Below are 19,868 nucleotides of genomic sequence, written 5' to 3'. Positions count from 1 at the left end.
TTTGCCTCTCGCCTCAACCGGCAACTACCACGCTTTTACAGCTGGAGACCGGACCCAGAGGCATTGGCAGTCGATGCGTTCCGACAACTTTGGACGCGGGGGACGCACTATGCGTTTCCCCCGTTCAACATGCTCACCAGGACGCTCCCTTAGGTGGCGACCCAGGTGGCGACGGTTGTGTTGATCACACCCTGGTGGCCGACACAACCGTGGTTTCCTCTTCTCCTGGGAATGTCGATCGACTATCCCCGGTTACTCCCATTCTCACCTCATCTCCTATCGAACGCGTCCCTAGGCTGTCATCCTCTGTTGAGAGACGGCAACCTTCCCCTTTTAGCGTGGTTGATCTCAGGTTCGGAACTCCTGATAACACGTTTTCACAATCGGCTAGAGACCTCCTCGCCTTGGCCTGGGCCCCAGGGACTAGGTCGGCGTACAGATCGGCCTGGACCCTGTGGGTTCGTTGGTGTGATCAACGGCAAATTGATGCCGTTCATGCACCTGTACCAGACGTAGTGAATTATTTAGCAGACGCGTATGAGGCGGGCAAGTCTTATAGCTCATTGAATGTATACAGGTCTGCCATCTCGGCCTACCACTGTCCGGTGGAAGCTTCACCGGTGGGTAAACATCCGCTGGTCTGCAGACTTCTATGGGGGGTAAAATATAATCGCCCCCCCCCCCCCGACCTAGATATCAATCCACATGGGATGTCTCCCAGGTGTTACGGCTCTTCACCTCCTGGGGGGAAAATGATACCCTCTCATTGAAGAACCTTTCTATCAAGCTTTCTACCCTTTTATGCCTTATATCCATAAAACGGGTCTCAGATGTTAGGGCATTGGACATCTCCCGGCGTCAATTCTCGCCGGAGGGTGTACGGTTCTCTGTGGTTCGTCGGACGAAAACAGGGATCCATACAGTGTTCTACCCCTTTTTTCCTGACCACCCACACATCTGCGTGGTTCGGTGTTTGCAGCAATATGAATCTCGGACTGCGACCCTAAGGTCACCAGACCTGAATCAACTATTGGTTTCGTATGTGAAACCACACCTCCCAGTTTCCCCGGCATCACTGGCCAGGTGGGTGAGATCGGCCATGGAAATGGCCGGGATCGACACCTCGCTTTTCGGAGCTCATTCCACCAGGGGTGCTATGGCTACCAAAGTAGTCACTTCGGGGGGTTCCCTCTCGGACCTTTTACTAGCGGCGGACTGGTTGTCGGAAACGACTTTTAGACAGTATTATTTCCGACCTTCTAACCATGTCTCCTCCTCAATACTCTAGGATATGTTGCATGTACTGTATTATGTTGGTTAGCTTTAAACATGCAAGATATGAAGCCTCCTGTCTGATATATAATTCGGGATTTTCCTAGTTAACATGACGGAAAATCTGAGTTATATGATGACAGGAGGCGATTATCTTCCCACCCTACCCACCCTATCACAATATGCTTTCTCTTTCAGGTTATTGATGGGTGGAGTCTACGCCTATGCGGACGTTAAGAAAGCACTCTGGAGTTCCCGTATGACGGTTGTCTGTTTTTTGTTCCAGTTGAACACAGTTCAGATCGCATAGCCATCAACCAGGTGATGTTTGTTGCTACGGCCCGGTTGGCCCTGTTTCCAGCGTCGACGGAGGATTCCTCGATACCAGCTGGACGAGATCCACAAGGATAGACTTACGTGATGTTCCGTGATTATCCAGGATCGCATAAAGAAAGAGGAGGAGGAGACCCAGACAGCCCCTTATATAGAGACTATAACAGGGGGGAGGGGCCCCAGGGGCTGCTGGGTATTGTAGTCCTATGAAGATTTTTTCTCTGTATTAAAGAAATAAGTGTTTATGGTTTCTGCTATGAGCATTAAAAAGAAAGTTTAATGCTAGATAATCGCCTCCTGTCATCATATAACTCAGATTTTCCGTCATGTTAACTAGGAAAATCCCGAATTAATTATTAAAGAATATTATTTTTAAGTTGTTATGAGTACTTAACAGTAAGTTCTGGAAGGGAGCACAATTTTATATACAGTACATATTGAGTTTCAAATACATATCTAGAAATGTTTACTGGATGAAAATGGATTATATATTTCTGTAACAAACAGGAATACCTTTACTGAAGAAATATTTATATTTGATGTTTTATTTCATGCCCCCCATTAAAGCCCAAATTAAATTTAGGTTTAAATATGCTAAATTCATTCCAGATACATCACAACAAAATGTGTTCTTGCAGTTTATTTTCTTTAGAAAACAGTCACAATTTGAGTAGAAAAGCCACCAATGAAATTTACGTGAAAGCAATAAAGTTAAAAGTAAAAAAAAGTTACATATAATAAATAAAATAAAAAATGGTTGGTTGCAGATACAAAAACAAAGATTGGGCCACACATGTGTGATTTTACTGCATGTGTTGGAGTGAAAGCAATAATTCTATGGCCAGTAAAGGCTTTTAACGCATTACATATTAGTAACCTAATAGTTTATATTTTAGTTTATATTTTACCAATAATAAGGTAATATTTTATGTTTGTGTGCACTAAAAATAACCTTATTGAATATGTCCTAATACCATGTAACATAGACAATTGCAACTACCACCATTTATTCTCCAGGGTCTTTGCTTTTCCATTATCTATGATGCCCAAATGAAACATCCAATAGTTCAGTGGTTCTCAGCCCTGTCCTCAAGTACCTCCAACAGGCCACGTTTTGGGAATTTCTCTTAGAAAAAATAGCTGTCCAAAATATCAAGCCATTGACTCTGATTTAAAGCACCTTTGCAAGATAAAGGAAAACCTGCAAACATGGCCTGTTGGGGGTACTTGAGGACAGGGTTGATAACCACTGCTCTAGCTGATCAGGACTGGTCCTAACTATTGTAGAGTAGGCACAGGATTTTCACTGTGTGATAAAGCCACAGCACCCAGCTGCAATCAGCAATTCACGAAAACCAGCCTCTTCAGCTTGAGAAAGGCGCATGACCCCAACATTTTATTTTTTATCATTCACCATTAGATAGCTAAGGAAATAGTGCCATCTGACAAGACTCTAACTGCCTGGAATCCATGTAAAGAATATGTACAGAAATACAACTCCGTTGGCAGGTACAACAGCTCTACATATCTATTTTATCATTTTTTTTGTTGTCTGCCTAGTGTTTAGCCGTTTAGCTTTACCATAATTCATATTACTGAAAAAGTCAGCTGGCTGTTTTTGGAGGTTTATTATTGCCTTAGATATTATAGAAGGATTATAGGATGCCACATCATATTTTTTTCTCTTTTAGGTAGAACACAGTTTACTGGTAATTGATTTAAGAAAACACTACTCACAATCAGTACATTCCACCATGGCATAGTTTCCTTGTTCTTGGAAGCTGATGTTTCCCAGATGTAAGATGCCCGCTGTTATCTGTAGGACCATCTGCTGGTGTTCTCCAGAAATACCAATGACCTGCATGGCATTCTAGTGAGACCAGATAAGGACAATGCCATGAACAAATCATAATAGTAACTGAAAATTATTCCATAAGTTGATCATTCAGATTATTATATTCATAAATGTTTACCATCATTTCACAGAAGTCATTTTTATCATCTGTCCCATCCACTTTATATGTATCTGACTGGTTTAAGTAGAAATAGTAATCTGGATTCATAATGCCCAAATTTTGTTTCATGTCTGGAGAAGATCCCTCTATCAGCTTTAAAAGATGAGAAGGAATCATTTACTTGCTTTGATTATACAATAATTGCAAACATTCAAATGATTTAACCAGTAAGTTTTAAAACCTAAATCGGCTTAATTACCATTAGTGGTATAATTTAATTTCAAAATATGGTAAAAAATATGCTGAAAATATTAATAGTGTTCTTTGCATTGGCTGTAGACATTTGGCATCAACTTTTTTATCCTTTTTATTAATTCTTTATTTTAGAATTTTCAAATAGATGCAATAGGCTTCAAAAAAGGGTGGGCTCAGCCTACCCAGTTGTGTGACAATAACGAATGAATATTTGCTATTGTCACACTGATTCTCCTCCTGGTCAATCAGGAAACGGGTCCTGAGACCCGTTTCCCAATTCACCGATAAGAGAAGCGATCCTATTGGCCTAGGAGGAAGAGGGAGGAGACGCACGGCTGGAGGAGACGCAGCTCGATCGACTGACCCACCAGCCGCCACTGGCTCCAGTTATAGCTCACCCGCAGCGGCTCAGCCACATCCATCACTCCCGGCTCAGATAGGGCTTGGGAGCCTGGCCAGATGGCCAGGCTGAATTTAGCAGCATCAGCATGTATCTATATGTCACTTTAACAAAAATGGTATACCTAAATAATTAGTATACTTTTTGAAGGGTAAAAAATTATTTTATTTGGTACATTACAAAAAAAGAAAATGATTTTATTATAGTCTGACAAAAGTGCAAAAGAATAAATGTTGCTTTGCAGTGTACTGTACTGAAAAAAACAAGCCACTGAAGTCTGTAGACGCCTTTAAAAATGAATGGGCACAGTCAGAACAACACTCATTGACACCCCAAAAAATCTGCTATATAAGTGTGAATTAGATCTCAAAGACACTGCACACTGCTTTTAAATGTAGTGTCATAACAAAATGAGCCAACTAGTAATAACTAAGTTTAAAAAACAGAAACATGTGGCATTGATGTTATCTGACGTTTGATAGCTGCTGGTTACTATGGACCTGATCCACAAAAACCCGGCGTAACTTAATTTTTCCCGTTTAAGTTACACCGCTGCAAAATCTCTACCTAAGTGCCCGATCCACAAAGCACTTACCTAGAAATTTTGAGCGGTGTAACTTAAATCCGTCCGGCGCAAGGCGTTCCTAATCTAATGGGGCGAGTCCCATTTAAATTAGGCGCGCTCCCGCACCGGACGTACTGCGCATGCTCCCGACGTTATTTTCCCGACGTGCTTTGCACGGTTTTACGTTGCGCCGCGTTTTGAGAATCGCGACGGGCATAAAAAAAAAATTAGTTGCGGCGGGAAAAAAAAAAAAATTACAGTGACGCGGGATAGAAGGGTATACTTTTACAAGGTGTACTAACTTTACACCTTGTAAAAGCAGCCCTAATTTTGCGACGGCAAACTAATACTTACGGAGAAAAAACGAAGCGTAAAAGCTTTGTGGATCTCCGTAAGTGCTAATTTGCATACCCGACGCTGGATTTCGACGAGAAATGCCCCCAGCGGCGGCTGCGGTACTGCATCCTAAGATCCGACAGTGTAAGTCCCTTACACATGTCGGATCTTCTGCCTAACTATGGAAAACTGATTCTGTGGATCAGTTCCATAGATAGAAACAGGGATACGACGGCGTATCAGTAGATACGCCGGCGTATCCCTTTTGTGGATCAGGCCCTAAGTGTTACTGCATTTACACATGCTTAATACATTTAATATATCACACAGCTATAAACATGATTTCATATGAATGGTTTGTGTTTCCATATCTCTATATATTTACCTGGTAAAAGACATGAAAATTGCGCTCACTTTCATTCTGGCTAACAACACGGGATTTTTCCAGCAGAAAGTTTGATATTTTGCCTCCATCTGGCTCCCCTCCACGGCTGAACTGTATTTCAAAGTATTTACCCTATCATAAGAAACCAAAATGTTATCGCTGAAACACTTAGGGGTGTTGCTCTAGTCACTGCAGTTTTTTTTTATTTTCTTATGAAACTTTCTACAGTACTAACAAATCACCTAGATAGGTAGTATTGCTGCAAATAGTCAGTAGTTTTTCTTTTGTTCTTGAATCTTCCCTACTGCAAAACAATAAATAAAAAATCCCCAATTTCTGCTTGCTGCCATAGAGTAATCATATCAACGACGTTGTCTTCCAAGGACAGCTATTTCTACATAATACCATAATTCAGCATACAAGATACTGTAGACTTAACTCTTTCAAATATATACATTTTCACCCCTTTCTCTATAATACCAAGCAACATTTAAACACGTGATACACACTTTTAAAATCTTTAGGACCATTAGACCATATAAAAAAGCATTAGCCATTATTTTGAAGAATAAATTGTTACAAATGCTACTTTCACTGTTTAATTTATATAGATTTATTCTGCGTACAGGCGGTCGCCAGGTTACAAACATCTGACTTACAAATTACTCCTACTTACAAACGGAGGGAAACAATAGGAAATGAGAAGGGGAATTCACCCCTGTAAGAGTTCTCATGCGGAAAGGGTGTCTCCACTGGAGCTTTATCACCAATCCTTGTTTCCACAAGAACCCCCATTTTTCAAAATCCAATTGTCATAGGGAGAGAAGGTAAGGTGACATTTTCTGATCAGACACATACAGCAAAACAAATGTTAACCCTTCCCTATGCTATCCAAAAAACAAAATAATTGCGTTGGCTGGAGCTACACAAAAAAATTAGCTGTTCTGACATGCAAACAAACTTACAGACCCTATCTTGTTTGTAACCCGGGGACCGCCTGTATATGACTTAAAATGGACCTAAACTCAAAATATCGTAAAGCTATTTTAGGCTTGTGAAGATGGTTAAAATATGAATAATAAAAGAGCTTAAATACTTACCTTTACTGGAGAAAATGCTGCTCCAGGTTCTCTCAAAAGCTCATCCCATCACTAAAACTTTCTTCATAGGATTTGAGTTCCAATACCCTTTCAGCACACATCATATGACCAAAAGGATTTTGGTTCTGCAATCAGAACTGGAGCTGCATGTTTTGCAGCACAGCTAAGCATTTCAGCTTTTCTAATACACTTTATTTAAGTCCAGTCTGAGCTTTTTAGGCTGGGCTTCTCCTCTGGGTCACAAGAGTGCAATTCGTTTTGCACTCCTGTGACCCGTTTTCAGCGGAGAGCGGTCTGAAGTCCGCTCTCCGCTGACGTCACTGCCATCAGTCGGGGCAGTGCGTCATCACGACTTCCAAGTCGGGATACGCCAGCTGCCCTGATTGATGGCAGTCTCAGCATCTCAGTGAGCCGCTGAGACAGCCTCTCCCCACCCCTCCACTGCTCGGCGCTCCAATGAAGGCTGAGAAGTAGAGCAGAAGCCATGCTGACTGACAGTCAGTATGGCTCTGCTCGAGCCATCGGCAGAGACGCCGGGGGACAGCGGCAGCATCAGCCTAATGCTCCATTCACCGAGGTAAGTATGAATAGCAAAAAAAAAAAAACATACTTCTCTTTTAACCTCTAGGTTACAACAAGAATGTTAACATAGTTTTAAAGCTTCATTTTTATTAGGAAAAAGGGAGACCCTCATGGTGGACTATATTCAGTGTAGAAATGTTAGAAAACTTTCTTGCAATTTCTTACACCTCTGGGTTCTGAACACATTGATGTCTATCTTACCATGTTCCCCAATGGAGAAAAATAAAATCAGCTTAGGCCCCGTACACACGACCGAGCTTCTCGGCAGAATTCAGCCAGAAACTCGGTCGGAGCTGAATTCTGCCGAGAAACCCGGGCGGTTGTACACTTTTGGCCGAGGAAGCCGACGAGGATCTCGGCGAGGAAATAGAGAACATGTTCTCTATTTCCTCGTTGTTCAATGGGACATTTCGGCTTGCCGAGATCCTCGGCGGCTTCACAAGGAACTCGACGAGCAAAACGTTGTGTTTTGCCCGTCGAGTTCCTCGGACGTGTGTACGAGGCCTAACAGGGTCTTTACCCTTGCCTATACAAACCATTGTCACTATTAAAAACCCTGGTTGCGAATTGTTTGTCTGTGCCAGCAAATTTGTTTATAGCAAAAGTTTAATTCCATTTGCATTGGATGTCCCTAGTTTGGCCTTCACATCTGTGTTCACTTTTTGAAGTACATCAAGCCAGTTTTGTAAATAAATGGAAATTCAGAAATTTGGTTCGCCATCATGACCTACAACACACAAAATGTGCTCATGCTGTAAAGGTATGTAAATGTAAGAAAATTGTTTTTCATTATGGCCAAGTAAACAGAAAAAGTGGACATTTCTATTTCTCCTTTTCCATAAATGATGTGCATGCAGTGTCAGTAATTCTTCATGCACACCGTGCAGAACAGCGGGCAGCATGTTTAGTACACTACTCTTGTACATGCTGGGATTATCAACAGCAAGAGGAAGCAGTGGGGGTCCTCACTGGACTTCTTCCCCAAACCCTCTTGTGGCCATCTTGATCTACTGCCATTACCAAACTCTTGGAAATGATCTGGAGCAGAGCGCACTCCTTCAGCTTTATGCACATTTATGCACCTGCCCATAACCAACATCAGTTCCTGTCTAGAGGTACTTGGAAGCCTCCAGTTTTAGATGGTAATCTTGTTTGTGGCAAGCAGCAATCATCATTTCACTTCCCAGCAGATTTGTGGGATTTGTATTAATTCAGAAAAATCTCCTTTATGGTTTTTATCCGACATTGATACACTACGCCACACACTTACAAATCGACTTGAATTGTTGTTTCTGACCGTCTTGGCATTGCCAAAGGCTTCAAGAAGAGGGTTAGACTGGAGAATGATATCTTTTACATGCTGGAAAACAAATACACGAGAACAATTAAAACATCACAGCTACATTTTAAATAACCCACAGATATTAGATAATGCTAATTAAAACAAGACTGTCTAACAGTTGGGAGGTTTAGTATCCCTAGCCATCTAAGAGATAAGTATGTTGGTTGGTTTGGATTATTCTGACCAACAGTTACTGTTCCCTGAGACAACATTGGTGGAAAGCGCGCCTGCTTAGTGTATAGAAGTGCACAATAATGCACTATTAGTGCTGTATTCTCTCAAAAGATATACAACATTGTATATATATTTATATATACACTGGCAAGCTTTTGAGGACACACAACCCTGGGGTACCTCCCCTATAAACCTACCCAAGTCTATGAGCTCTTAGTTTTTTGCTTGTGTTTGTAGGTGATGGACCTTTTCTCCTTAATGGAAAAAACAGCTTCACTAGTTTATTATTTTTCTTTATTATTTTATCTTCCAATTCTTCACTCAACCATCACTGTCGTGTTTTCTTTTTGTTAAAATCACTTTTTCTTTATTAAGACAAATTCCAACATACAACATAGAAATACATATTGCACAAAATATCTATATAAATCCTTTCATTAACATACACCACCCTAACCCCCCGAGAAAATACACCAGGTCATTGATCATATCCTCTTTAGAAGAGAGAAAGAAGAGAGAAAGAAGGAACAAAAAAAAAAGGAACAAGCCCACCCACTTACCTACCCATTAACCAAAACTAAATTTGTGCAAAACATTATTCAAAGTATAATTAAGAAGGGGGTTTTGCAGCGCCATAATACGCCATCACTGTCTTATAATGGGGGTATGACAACTGTGACATGTAAAACCTAAAACTTTATATACAATCCAGTGTCATGGACAGGTAAGACAGGGTCACCCGTTATCTCTGGCAGTTCCTGTGTAAACAGGGCTATGTTTACAATGTATTTACTTCACAGTGTAAACTTTTCAAACTTGGCACTAAAATTCAGCCACTTAGAGCTCAGTCTCAAGTTGATGGCTAGGTTACACCACTAGTTCACCTAGAGCCCTTGTAAGGTTCTCAAACGCTTTCACTACAAGGATTCCTTGCAGGACATGTACACCTGGATTATTACATACTTCTGGACATGCTTAACCTCTATTCCACACTCTAGTCCATGAGTACCCTGCAGGAGAATACTGTACCTTTACTTGTAGCAATGGCAGAGAACAGGACAAAAGTAGCCAATTCTAAACAACAGGTGAGCCTTTGCCCTGCCAAAGGCCCACACAACACTTAAACTCAGAATGACAACTCATCCCGTAACCCCGATCTTAGCATTTGATTCTAACCCTATTTTAGGCATGCAACAAGCAGCCAACTTGACATCTGACTCTGCATCTATGTTACAACTTCTCAAGCAGCATGCAAGAGTATGTATATCAGTGCTGTATTTTCTCAAAATATAACTCAAAATATAATATTCATATATATATATATATATATATATATATATATATATATATATATATATATATATATAAAAATATATATATATATATACTATCTCACACATCTAGCTTCAGTATAACATCTATATTATCAAAATGTTTTTCTTGCCTGTATGAGCAAAACGTTGAGAGATGTGTTCAATTGTGCTTATTAGGTATTAAAAAAAACACAAGGCAGAGGCGTACTAAGTGGGAGGCGGGGGGCATGCCGCAACGGGTGCCACACACTGGGGGGGGGTGTCAGGCCGGCGCCCCCCCTCCACAACTGAAGAGGACTTGGCGGGCGTCGGGTGGCATGGCGCGGTGACAGGCAGGTAGCGGCAGTCATAACACACATAGCAGGCTGAAGCCTGGCTTTGCAGGGGGGTGCAAGTCGCGTCCGAGTGATACCAGGGCTGTCGCCACACCCCGGGACCGGCTGCAATGACCCCCTTCTCTGTGGCAGCGCCGCGGCTCTGATAAGTCTCAGCTGCCTGTGACTGTCTCACAGTCAGGCAGCCGAGCAGAGTGAATTTAGCCGCCTCCCCCTCCTCCGTACAAGTACTGTGTGTGCAGCACGGCAAGCTGATCAACTGAGCCTGGTGCAGTACAGGTCTGAAGGGGGGGTGTCTGCACTGTGGGGGTGAGTCTGTATTGTAAGGGGGTTCTGTATTGTAGGGGGTCTGCACTGTAGGGGGGGTGAGGGGGTTCTGTATTGTAGGGGGTCTGCACTGTAGGGGTGGGTCTGTATTGTAGGGAGGGGTCTGTATTGTAGGGGAGGGGGCCTTCACTGTAGGGGTGGGTCTGTATTGTAAGGGGGGGGGTCTCAAAGGGGTCTATAGGTGCAGGGTGCAGTGTAATATAAAGGGGTCCAGGGTGCTGTGTAATGTAAAGGGGTCCAGAGATGCAGGGTGCAGTGTAATGTGAAGGGGTCCAGAGGTGCAGGGTGCTGTGAAGGGGTGCAGTGTAATGTAAAGGGGTCTAGAGGTGCAGGGTAATGTAAAGGGGTCTAGAGGTGTAGGGTGCAGTGTAATGTAAAGGGGTCCAAAGGTACAGGGTGCTGTGAAGGGGTGCAGTGTAATGTAAAGGGGTCCAGAGGTGCAGGGTGCAGTGTAATGTAAAGGGGTCCAAATGTGCAGGGTGCTGTGTAATGTAAAGGGGTCCAGAGGTACAAGGGCTGTGTAATGCAAAGATGTCCTTAGGTGCCAGGTGCTGTGTAATGTAATGGTGTCCAGAGGTGCAGGGTGCTGTGTAATGTAAAGGGGTCCAGTGATTAAGGGTGCTGTGTAATGTAAAGGGGTGCAAGGTGCTGTGTAATGTAAAGGGGTCCAGAGATGCAGGGTGCTGTGTAATGTAAAGTGGTCCAGTGATGCAGGGTGCTGTGTAATGTAAAGGGGTCCAGAGATGCAGGGTTCTGTGTAATGTAAAGGGGTCCAGAGATGCAGGGCGCTGTGTAATGTGAAGGGGTACTGAGATGCAGGGTGCTGTGTAATGTAAAGGGGTGCAGGGTGCTGTGTAAAGGCTGGATTCACACTATTGCGAAAATTGGATATGGGTTTCTCCGCATTCAATTTACATAGTAGGAGATTGTGACTGGCTCTCTATGGAGCCGGCTCACACATCTCCGCAGGAGCTCCAGTGTGAATTGCACAGGAGCCTGTGCGTCTTTTGGTCCGTTTCTGGTCCGAAGTCAGCCCAAAATTCAGGCTGAAATCGGACCTTAAAAGGTAAATGGAGACACACTGGACCTCTGCTGGGAGCCCCTGCGTTCTCAAGTTTGAGCCCAGCCTAAGTAGTAATAGAAACTGATCTATCGCCACTCTATCTAAAATTGAAAAAAAACCTTTGCCTTTAGTTATACTTTAAAAGTATTACAAGCAGGGCTACTGTTAGGCTGTTATGCCGCGTACAGACGGTCGTTTTTTGTGATGAAAAAAAACCCGACGTTTTAAATCATGAAATAAAACAACGTTTTTGAAACATCATTTTCAAAGACAAAGTTGCCTACACACCATCATTTTTTCACAATGCTCTAGCAAAGCGAGGTTACGTTTCACCACTTTTTTCCATTGAAACTTGCTTCATAACTAGCTTCTGGGCATGCGCGGGTGTAAAAGCGTCGTTTTAAACGTCGTTTTTTGCTACACACGGTCAATTTCTGTGAAGTAAAAAACGACGTTTTGAAAAACGACACAAAAAATTCAAGCATGTTCGAATTTTTTTTTGTCGTTTTTTTGAAGACATAAAACGACGTTTTGCCCACACACTATCATTTTAAATGACGTTTTTTAAAACGTCGTTTTTTTTCATCACAAAAAACGACCGTCTGTATGCGGCATTAGGCTGTATGGGGCCTCGGCATTTCTATCTGACAGGGTCTCCCTTCCCTCACTAAAATGAATGTTAGTGGACACAAACATAACATAACTTACAAATTTAATGCTCAATATAACAGATAAAACATCTTTCTGGGCGCTGTGGCCTGTACATTTTTATAATTTTTTCGATCACTTGAAAAATACCATTTGAAAGTACTTCAAAATGTTATTTGCTTTTAACTAGGGATGCACCGATATTGTTTTTTTAACAGTAAGCACGAGTACCAGTACTTTCGGTCAAGTACTTGCCGATACCAAGTACCGATACTTTGCGGTATGATTTGTGTCCATGCAAAATGAATTCCTGTCCGAATCGCATGCGGTTTCCCCACCACTCCTGTGTGAAACCAGACTTGTCATGGTAAATTCAGCCTGCATTCACACAGGAGCAGTGCTGTAAACTGCATGCGATTCCGACAGGAGTTGCACTGCATTCCTTTTCAAATTTCATGCCATTCTTTGTAGTGCAATTTGCACCCATTCATTTTGAATGGATGCAAATCGCATCGCAAAGTATCGGTTCGGTATCTGGAGAGTTTTTATGAGTACTTGTGAAATTACTCGGCATCAGCACTGATACCGATATCGCTGTATCCCTTCTTTTAACATTCCATCTTGGAATCATTTTTAGAAATTTGTTCATTCAAGAAAAAATTTCCATCCTGCTTTTTTCTCATTACTGCGGTTGAAAACGATTTGACACCATTAATGATTAGAAAATCTAAATCTTCTACCCAGACATAATAGAACAACACAATGCCTGATAATGATTCCCCATACCTGCACTTTGCTTCCTCCTCCAGACACTTTGGATATGTAGCCCATAATGTACTTTGCAGCCACAGTTTTTCCTGCTCCACTCTCGCCACTGAAATAGCAAAACATGACATTAATATTTAATTATTTTGCTGAAATATACACATTATCGCTGAAAGCTGAACTCCGCGCAAACAACTAAATACACAGATGAAATACAGTATATACAATACATAATGACATTGTTTTACCTATCAAAAGATATGTTTTTCTGTTCATCTGTTCCTGAGATTTACACAGCCCTATTACACAGCATAGCCAGGTGGATAACACCACTAGACATGTGCACAACAAAATGTTTTCGTATTTTTTTGTTCCGTTGATTCATAAAAATTCGTAATTTCGTAAGACTCAAGTTTTCCTATTCGGACCCGTTCGTATTTTTGTAACAGTTTTATTTTCGTTTATACTGAATGATTCGTAATTCTGTCTAATTTATTTTCGTTAATTCGAAATTCGTAATTTTGTTAGATAATAATTTTCGTTTAATGGATTCGTAATTTTGTACTTTCGAAAATACATAGCAACACACATCTAATCCATATTAAGATATACTTTCTCTTAAGCCCTGTACACACGATCTAACTTTTTGCCAACAAACGTCAAAATGAGCGTTTTCCCAAAAATCTGACCGTGTGTACGCTCTATCGGACAAACGTTTTCGGTTTCAAAAGTCCAGCCAACTCCCTTCAGACAAAAATCCACGGAAAAGTTTGTTTGAAGTCGTGTGTACGAGGCTTTACACTGTACAATGTGACTCAGCACAAAAGAGATAAGCTGATTGGTGAATGAGACCTTAAAAGACATAAAGCGATGTCCTCTTCAAAACCCCAGTCTGCTGACTGGACAATAAATATGCAACACAGCAGCAGACTGATGAGATCATCTCTCTGCTCATTTGGCTCTTTCCTCATATCATTGTGTTTCCTGTCATTTGTGTGCAGAACACCATATTGGCTTCCAGCTAGGATGACCACATTTCCAAACTACAATTCAGGGACACCCCCCTTCCCAAAAATCAGCTTGTGTTGTAACGAATTACAGCACAGTGACTGGACACAAGAGGCGGGATTTATGATTTCTCCAATCACAAACAGGGGGCGGGGATTGTGCATTCCCAACCAAGACAAGTACTGTCAGTGAGTAAAGCGGTGATGTGGCGGCCATTTTTGGGGGCATTAGATTGGCCCGGGGGGTGGCTGTGTCAGTTTCATTCCGGGACACTGTATTGTCCTGGAATGAAGGTGCCCGGGACAGACCTGCAAAATGTGGGACTGTCCCTGGCAATCCGGGACACGTGGTCACCCTAATTTCAGTCCTGCCCTGTTTGGAACTCGTTTTATGTCTACTTTTACCTCGCTAAATGTGAGTTGCCTGTACTAAAACGACTGTATTAAATTGTTTTAAACGTCTACACTCAGTGGCGCCTCTCCCCTTGTTTTTTCTACAGTATTGGGACATGGTTTCTGTTCGCCCCTGATGGCAACCCTGAAAATGTATATGTGACTTTTGAAATATTATTCCTGCACAACCCCTGGACCCCCCTTTTTTACATATTCCCAGAGCTTGGACTCTTTACCACCCTGACTGTACACACATCTGTTATTTAATAGAGATATTGGTTGTCTTTTGTTTTTTTTGCGCATTTTAGACCTCGTACACACGACCGAACATGTCTGCTGAAACTGGTCCGCTGACCAGTTTCAGCAGACATGTTCGGTCGTCTGTACGTCCGACCGGACAATTTTCCGGCGGATCGGACAGTTTTCCAGCGGACAAATGTCCCCTGGAAGCCTGCCTGTCGGACGTGTTCGGTCGTCTGTACAGACTTACCGGACATGTCCGCTGGGCCGCCATCCCTCGCATGCATCAAAGTGATTCGACGCATGCGTGGAGGCATTGACCTTCCAGGGTCGCGCACGTCGCCGCATCATCGTCGCGGCGACGGTGCGGCCACGTCACCGCGCTGTCTGTCCGCGCGGATTTCGGTTTGATGGTGTGTACAACCATCAGACAGAAATCTCCGAGCGGACATGTCCGCTGAAAACGGTCCGGCGGACCGTTTTCAGCGGACAGTCCGCTCGTCTGTACGGGGCCTTATTTATATACTGTAGGACTTTGAATGGCTTTTTTTTTGAAGAACTGGAATGTATTTTGTTTATTAATACTAACGGGGACAGGAGTACTTAAAAAAAAAAAACAGACACTGAATCATATCCTCACCTGATGATGACACATTGGTTCTCGCTATCAATCAGCATGTTACGATACATGTTGTCTGTTAATGCATAGACATGGGGAGGATTCTCATACTGTGCCTGAGAACGAAAAAAAAAACAGTTTTGTAAAAATCTGTTAATTTTGTCTGACATGTTAAAGAAAACCAGTACTAAGAGAGTTTTGTAGGCTGACTTTGCTAACCCTCTTAACAATACTAGTTGCATGGCTGTTTCTGGCATTAATACTTTTTTTATTCATTGTCTACAAACAAGCATGTTACATGTGAAGTCAGAAAAAAAAAGAAGAGAATAAATATACACCAAGAAGATGGGAATAAAAATGTTGCAAAAGAAATAAAACACGCTTACACAAGAATGCAAAAAGTGTGCGCAAAATTGTAAGTGTGTGCATGCACAAGCCATGGAGCATGCCCAAACCTCTAGGTGGTTGGCATTTTTATTCTCATCTAATTGGAGCATATTAATTCTCACCTGCTTGACATTTTTTTTCTATACAGTACATTTGTTAATAGATTTTAATCCATTAAAAAATGTGATTGGTATGATCTGTATGTATAAATCTTAGTTTTTTTTTCTTCAAACACACACACCAGTCCAAAGGTATGTATAAGCCAAATATACATTCTTATCGCATTGATAATATTGCAGATAAAAAAAATCTTGGCTGGACCAAACATTTAATTTTATAAATATATTGGCCCAGATTCTTAAAGGACTTACGACGGCGCAGCGTCATGTAGGTCGTCGTAAGTCCTAATCCGACCCGTCGTATCTATGCGTCTGATTCTTAGAATCAGTTACGCATAGATATCCATTAGATCCGACAGGTATAAGTCTCTTACGCCGTCGGATCTTAACTGCATTTTTTTTTTACCGCTAGGTGGCGGTTCCGTAGAATTCCGCGTCGAGTATGCAAATTAGCTAGATACGCGAATTCCCGAACGTACGCGCGGCCGCTGCAGTAAAGTTACGACGTTTACATTAGGCTTTTCCCGGCGTATAGTTGCCCCTGCTATATGAGGCGCAGCCAATGTTAAGTATGGCCGTCGTTCCCGCGTCGAAATTTGAAAAAGTTACGTCGTTTTACGTAAGTCGTCCGTGAATGGGGCTGGACGTCGAAACCAATGACGTCCTTGCGCCGTACTTTGGAGCAATGCACACTGGGAAATTCCACGGACGGCGCATGCGCCGTTCCGCAAAAACGTCAATCACGTCGGGTCACAGTAGTTTAACATAAATCACGCCCCCCCCTTCCACATTTGAATTAGGTGGGCTTATGCCGGCCGATTTACGCTACGCTGCCGCAACTTACGGAGCAAGTGCTTTGAGAATACAGCACTTGCCTGTGTAAGTTGCGGCGGCGTAACGTAAATCGGATACGTTACGCCGCCGCAGAGATACGCCGATGTACAAGAATCTGGGCCATTGTGTTCAGGTTATTTCTTGCAATTGTTTATACTCTGTTCATTGCTTTCTGAATCTTTTAAAATCACAATTAGATGATGGACTCTCTGTATGTGTAGCACTTTATAGGCAGACTCACATAACAGGAAGTATTGGTACAATACAGTTAGATAGACATAATTGGTCAATTTAGTGTGGACTAAATACTCAAAACATATATCCCCTGAGAACCGAGGTTGGAAATATTGTTTAGTCATTTGTTTGACGCTGACTTTAGGATCTCAATCATATCAGGATAAACAGGTAAAATAAAACATATAGTGGCAGAAAAAATATATGCTAGAATAACAAGATTCATTTACAGTACATCTAAAACACAATTTTATAGAAGTATATAAACTGGGTAACTTACAGCCCCTTGGTATAATTCAATTTCTCGATCTGTGAAATAAGGCATCTGCTTAAAGGGGTTAACAGAGATGAGGACAGAGCCTATATATGTCTGGTAACAAAGGTAAGGAAAACATAAACTGTGATAGAGACTTCTATATTCTATAAAGATGCTACGCCACTTTTCTGGCATTAACCCCTCTTGTTAAAGTATTGTGCCAAAATCATGACGCATTTGCGACACATTTGGTTCTGACAGTGAGTGACTCGTGCACCAAATTCAGGTAGCTTTTACACCGTGTCACATTAAATGCACCACTTTTGCATTGTATCACATTGAATGCACCACTTTTACATTCTGTCGCATTGAATGCACCACTTTTGCATTGTGTCGCATTGAATGCACCACTTTTACATTCTGTCACATTGAATGCACCACTTTTGCATTGTATCGCATTGAATGCACCACTTTTACATTCTGTCGCATTGAATGCACCACTTTTGCATTGTGTCGCATTGAATGCACCACTTTTGCATTGTGTTGCATTGAATGCATCACTTTAACATTAGGGTTGATTTACTAAAGGCAAATAGACTGTACACTTTGCAATGCAGTTGCATTCTGCAAGAGCAGTTACTTCATAGCTTAGTAAATGAGCAAAAGCTCTGCTGACTTCCATCATCCAATCATATGCAAGCAAAAATCCATTTTTTTAATTGCATGTAATTCTGTATTTTTTGCAAAGAGAAGGTTTACCTCAATTACTAAGTTCTGGGGGTTATTTACGAAAGGCAAATCCACTTTGCCCTACACGTGCACTGCAAGTGCACTTGTAAGTGCAGTCGCTGTAGATCGCTGTAGATCTGAGGGGAAGCTCTGAAATTAGGGGAAGTTATGCTGATTTTGCAGTGCACTTGTAGTGCAAAGTGGATTTGCCTTTTTGTAAATAACCCCCATTGTGTCACATTGAAAGGGCCAAATGTAAAAGTGGAGCTAATTAAGACCAACTCTCTTTTGGTGTACAGAAAAAAAAACAGTCTTAGACAGATTTTGTGAAAGTGTCTTGCGTACATTCTGAAAATGGCACAGCATTACCCAAATTCAAGTTCTAGACAGGAACATGAATTTGACGCATTCTTCACCACTTTTATGCCATGTACACGCTCGGAACAAATGTTCGATGGGAGCTTTTGATCGGAAATTCCGACCGTGTGTAGGCCCCATCGGACATTTTCTGTCAGAATTTCCGACAACAAAAATTGTAGAGCTGGTTCTCAAATTTTCCGACAACAAAATCCGTTCTCGGAAATTCCGATCGTGTTTGGACAATTTCGACGGACAAAATTCCATGCATGCTCTGAATCAAGTACGAGACGGAAGCGGTCGGTCTGGTAAAACTAGCGTTCGTAATAGAGATAGCACATTCATCTCACTGTAACGGACTGAAAAGCATGGGGCTGAAAAGCGCGAATCGTCTCTCACCAAACTTCTACTAACACGACTGGTATTGAACTTCTCTTTTCTAGTGCCGTCGTACATGTTGTACGTCACTGCGTTCTTGACGTTCGGAATTTCCGGCAACATTTGTGTGACTGTGTGTATGCAAGACAAGTTTGAGCCAACATCTGTCGGAAATGTATCCACGGTTTTGTTATCGGAATGTCCGATCGTCTGTATGCAGCATTAGAACGCATGAGAGACACAAAATCTGTCTGCGCCAGTCTTTTTCTGAATTGTAGGGACAGTGTTCAAAAATGCAAATGCGTGTACAGTGCATTGTGTTCTGGAAGATCCCTTAGACAGAAAAACTGGGTACTACAAACTGACAGCTCCAGTCTGGAGCTACTGTACTAACCATGCAAGGTTAGTCCAGCGATATCCCCCACTGAGCTGTTGTTTTCTGACAGGGGGACGCACCCCCCGCCAGAACACTCTGATCAGCACTCTGTGTCATTGGTCGAGAGCGCTGGTCAGGAGTCAGTCAGCTGCTGGTTTTACAGCATGCCCATCTGACAGAAGCCAGCCAGGCAGACTGACATACACACGGGCAGAATGTCGGCCATTATTTTTTGTACCGGCAAATGTCTCCTGACATTGGTACAGGTGTCAAGTACCTGCTTTAGATATACTTATTGGCCACCTGTCGCCTTCCCTTATCCCAAGAGCTTATATACACACCTTCGCTTTGCTCCTCTGCTGCCTAGCTCAACAACCAGACAGAAAGCAAAATAACTTTTACTGCTGGGTATAGGGAAGCATGTTACTCCCCTTCTTTCCTTATTACAACATGGGTTTCCAAAACATCCAATTGCCAGGCCCAGAGGGCATATATCAGGCAGGGAGAAAGTCTATGACCCTGTGTATCTTTTTCTTTTCTCTTCAGTGTGTAAACAAAACTATGAGGCAGCAAAGTGAGGGTGAGTAGAAGCATTGGTGATGGTGGAGGTGATTGAAGGGCTTGGAGGTTTGCAATAAAGTGAACCTGTTGCTTTGCTCATTAAGGATGTCATAAAGAGAACCACTCATGTCTAGACTTGTAGGCAAGTGCAGTTTATCCTCCATCCTGTAGAAGGCGCTGTGTTGCTGTGCTGCTATGCAAATTGAGTGGAGGCTGGGAGGAACATTG

The 19,868-nt window shown here is 42.2% G+C and overlaps 1 protein-coding gene across 1 annotated transcript in view; it reads right to left on the bottom strand.

Moving 5' to 3' along the window:
* The window catches only part of MYO1F (myosin IF), a 183,220-nt gene that overhangs the window by 82,036 nt on the left and 81,316 nt on the right, over positions 1-19,868 (bottom strand). Inside the window, exons 3-9 of the mRNA XM_040327143.1 lie at positions 17,264-17,353; positions 15,431-15,525; positions 13,172-13,259; positions 8,454-8,543; positions 5,502-5,633; positions 3,579-3,713; positions 3,343-3,475 (exon numbers count right to left, since the gene is read on the bottom strand). Of these exons, the coding sequence (XP_040183077.1) occupies positions 3,343-3,475; positions 3,579-3,713; positions 5,502-5,633; positions 8,454-8,543; positions 13,172-13,259; positions 15,431-15,525; positions 17,264-17,353 (763 nt within the window). The remainder of the gene's footprint in view (positions 1-3,342; positions 3,476-3,578; positions 3,714-5,501; positions 5,634-8,453; positions 8,544-13,171; positions 13,260-15,430; positions 15,526-17,263; positions 17,354-19,868) is intronic.

This window comes from Rana temporaria, chromosome 1, assembly GCF_905171775.1.
Source record: "Rana temporaria chromosome 1, aRanTem1.1, whole genome shotgun sequence".
Taxonomy (NCBI): domain Eukaryota; kingdom Metazoa; phylum Chordata; class Amphibia; order Anura; family Ranidae; genus Rana; species Rana temporaria.
Note: the sequence above shows the minus strand (reverse complement) of the source record. Positions and strands in the feature narration are given on the sequence as shown.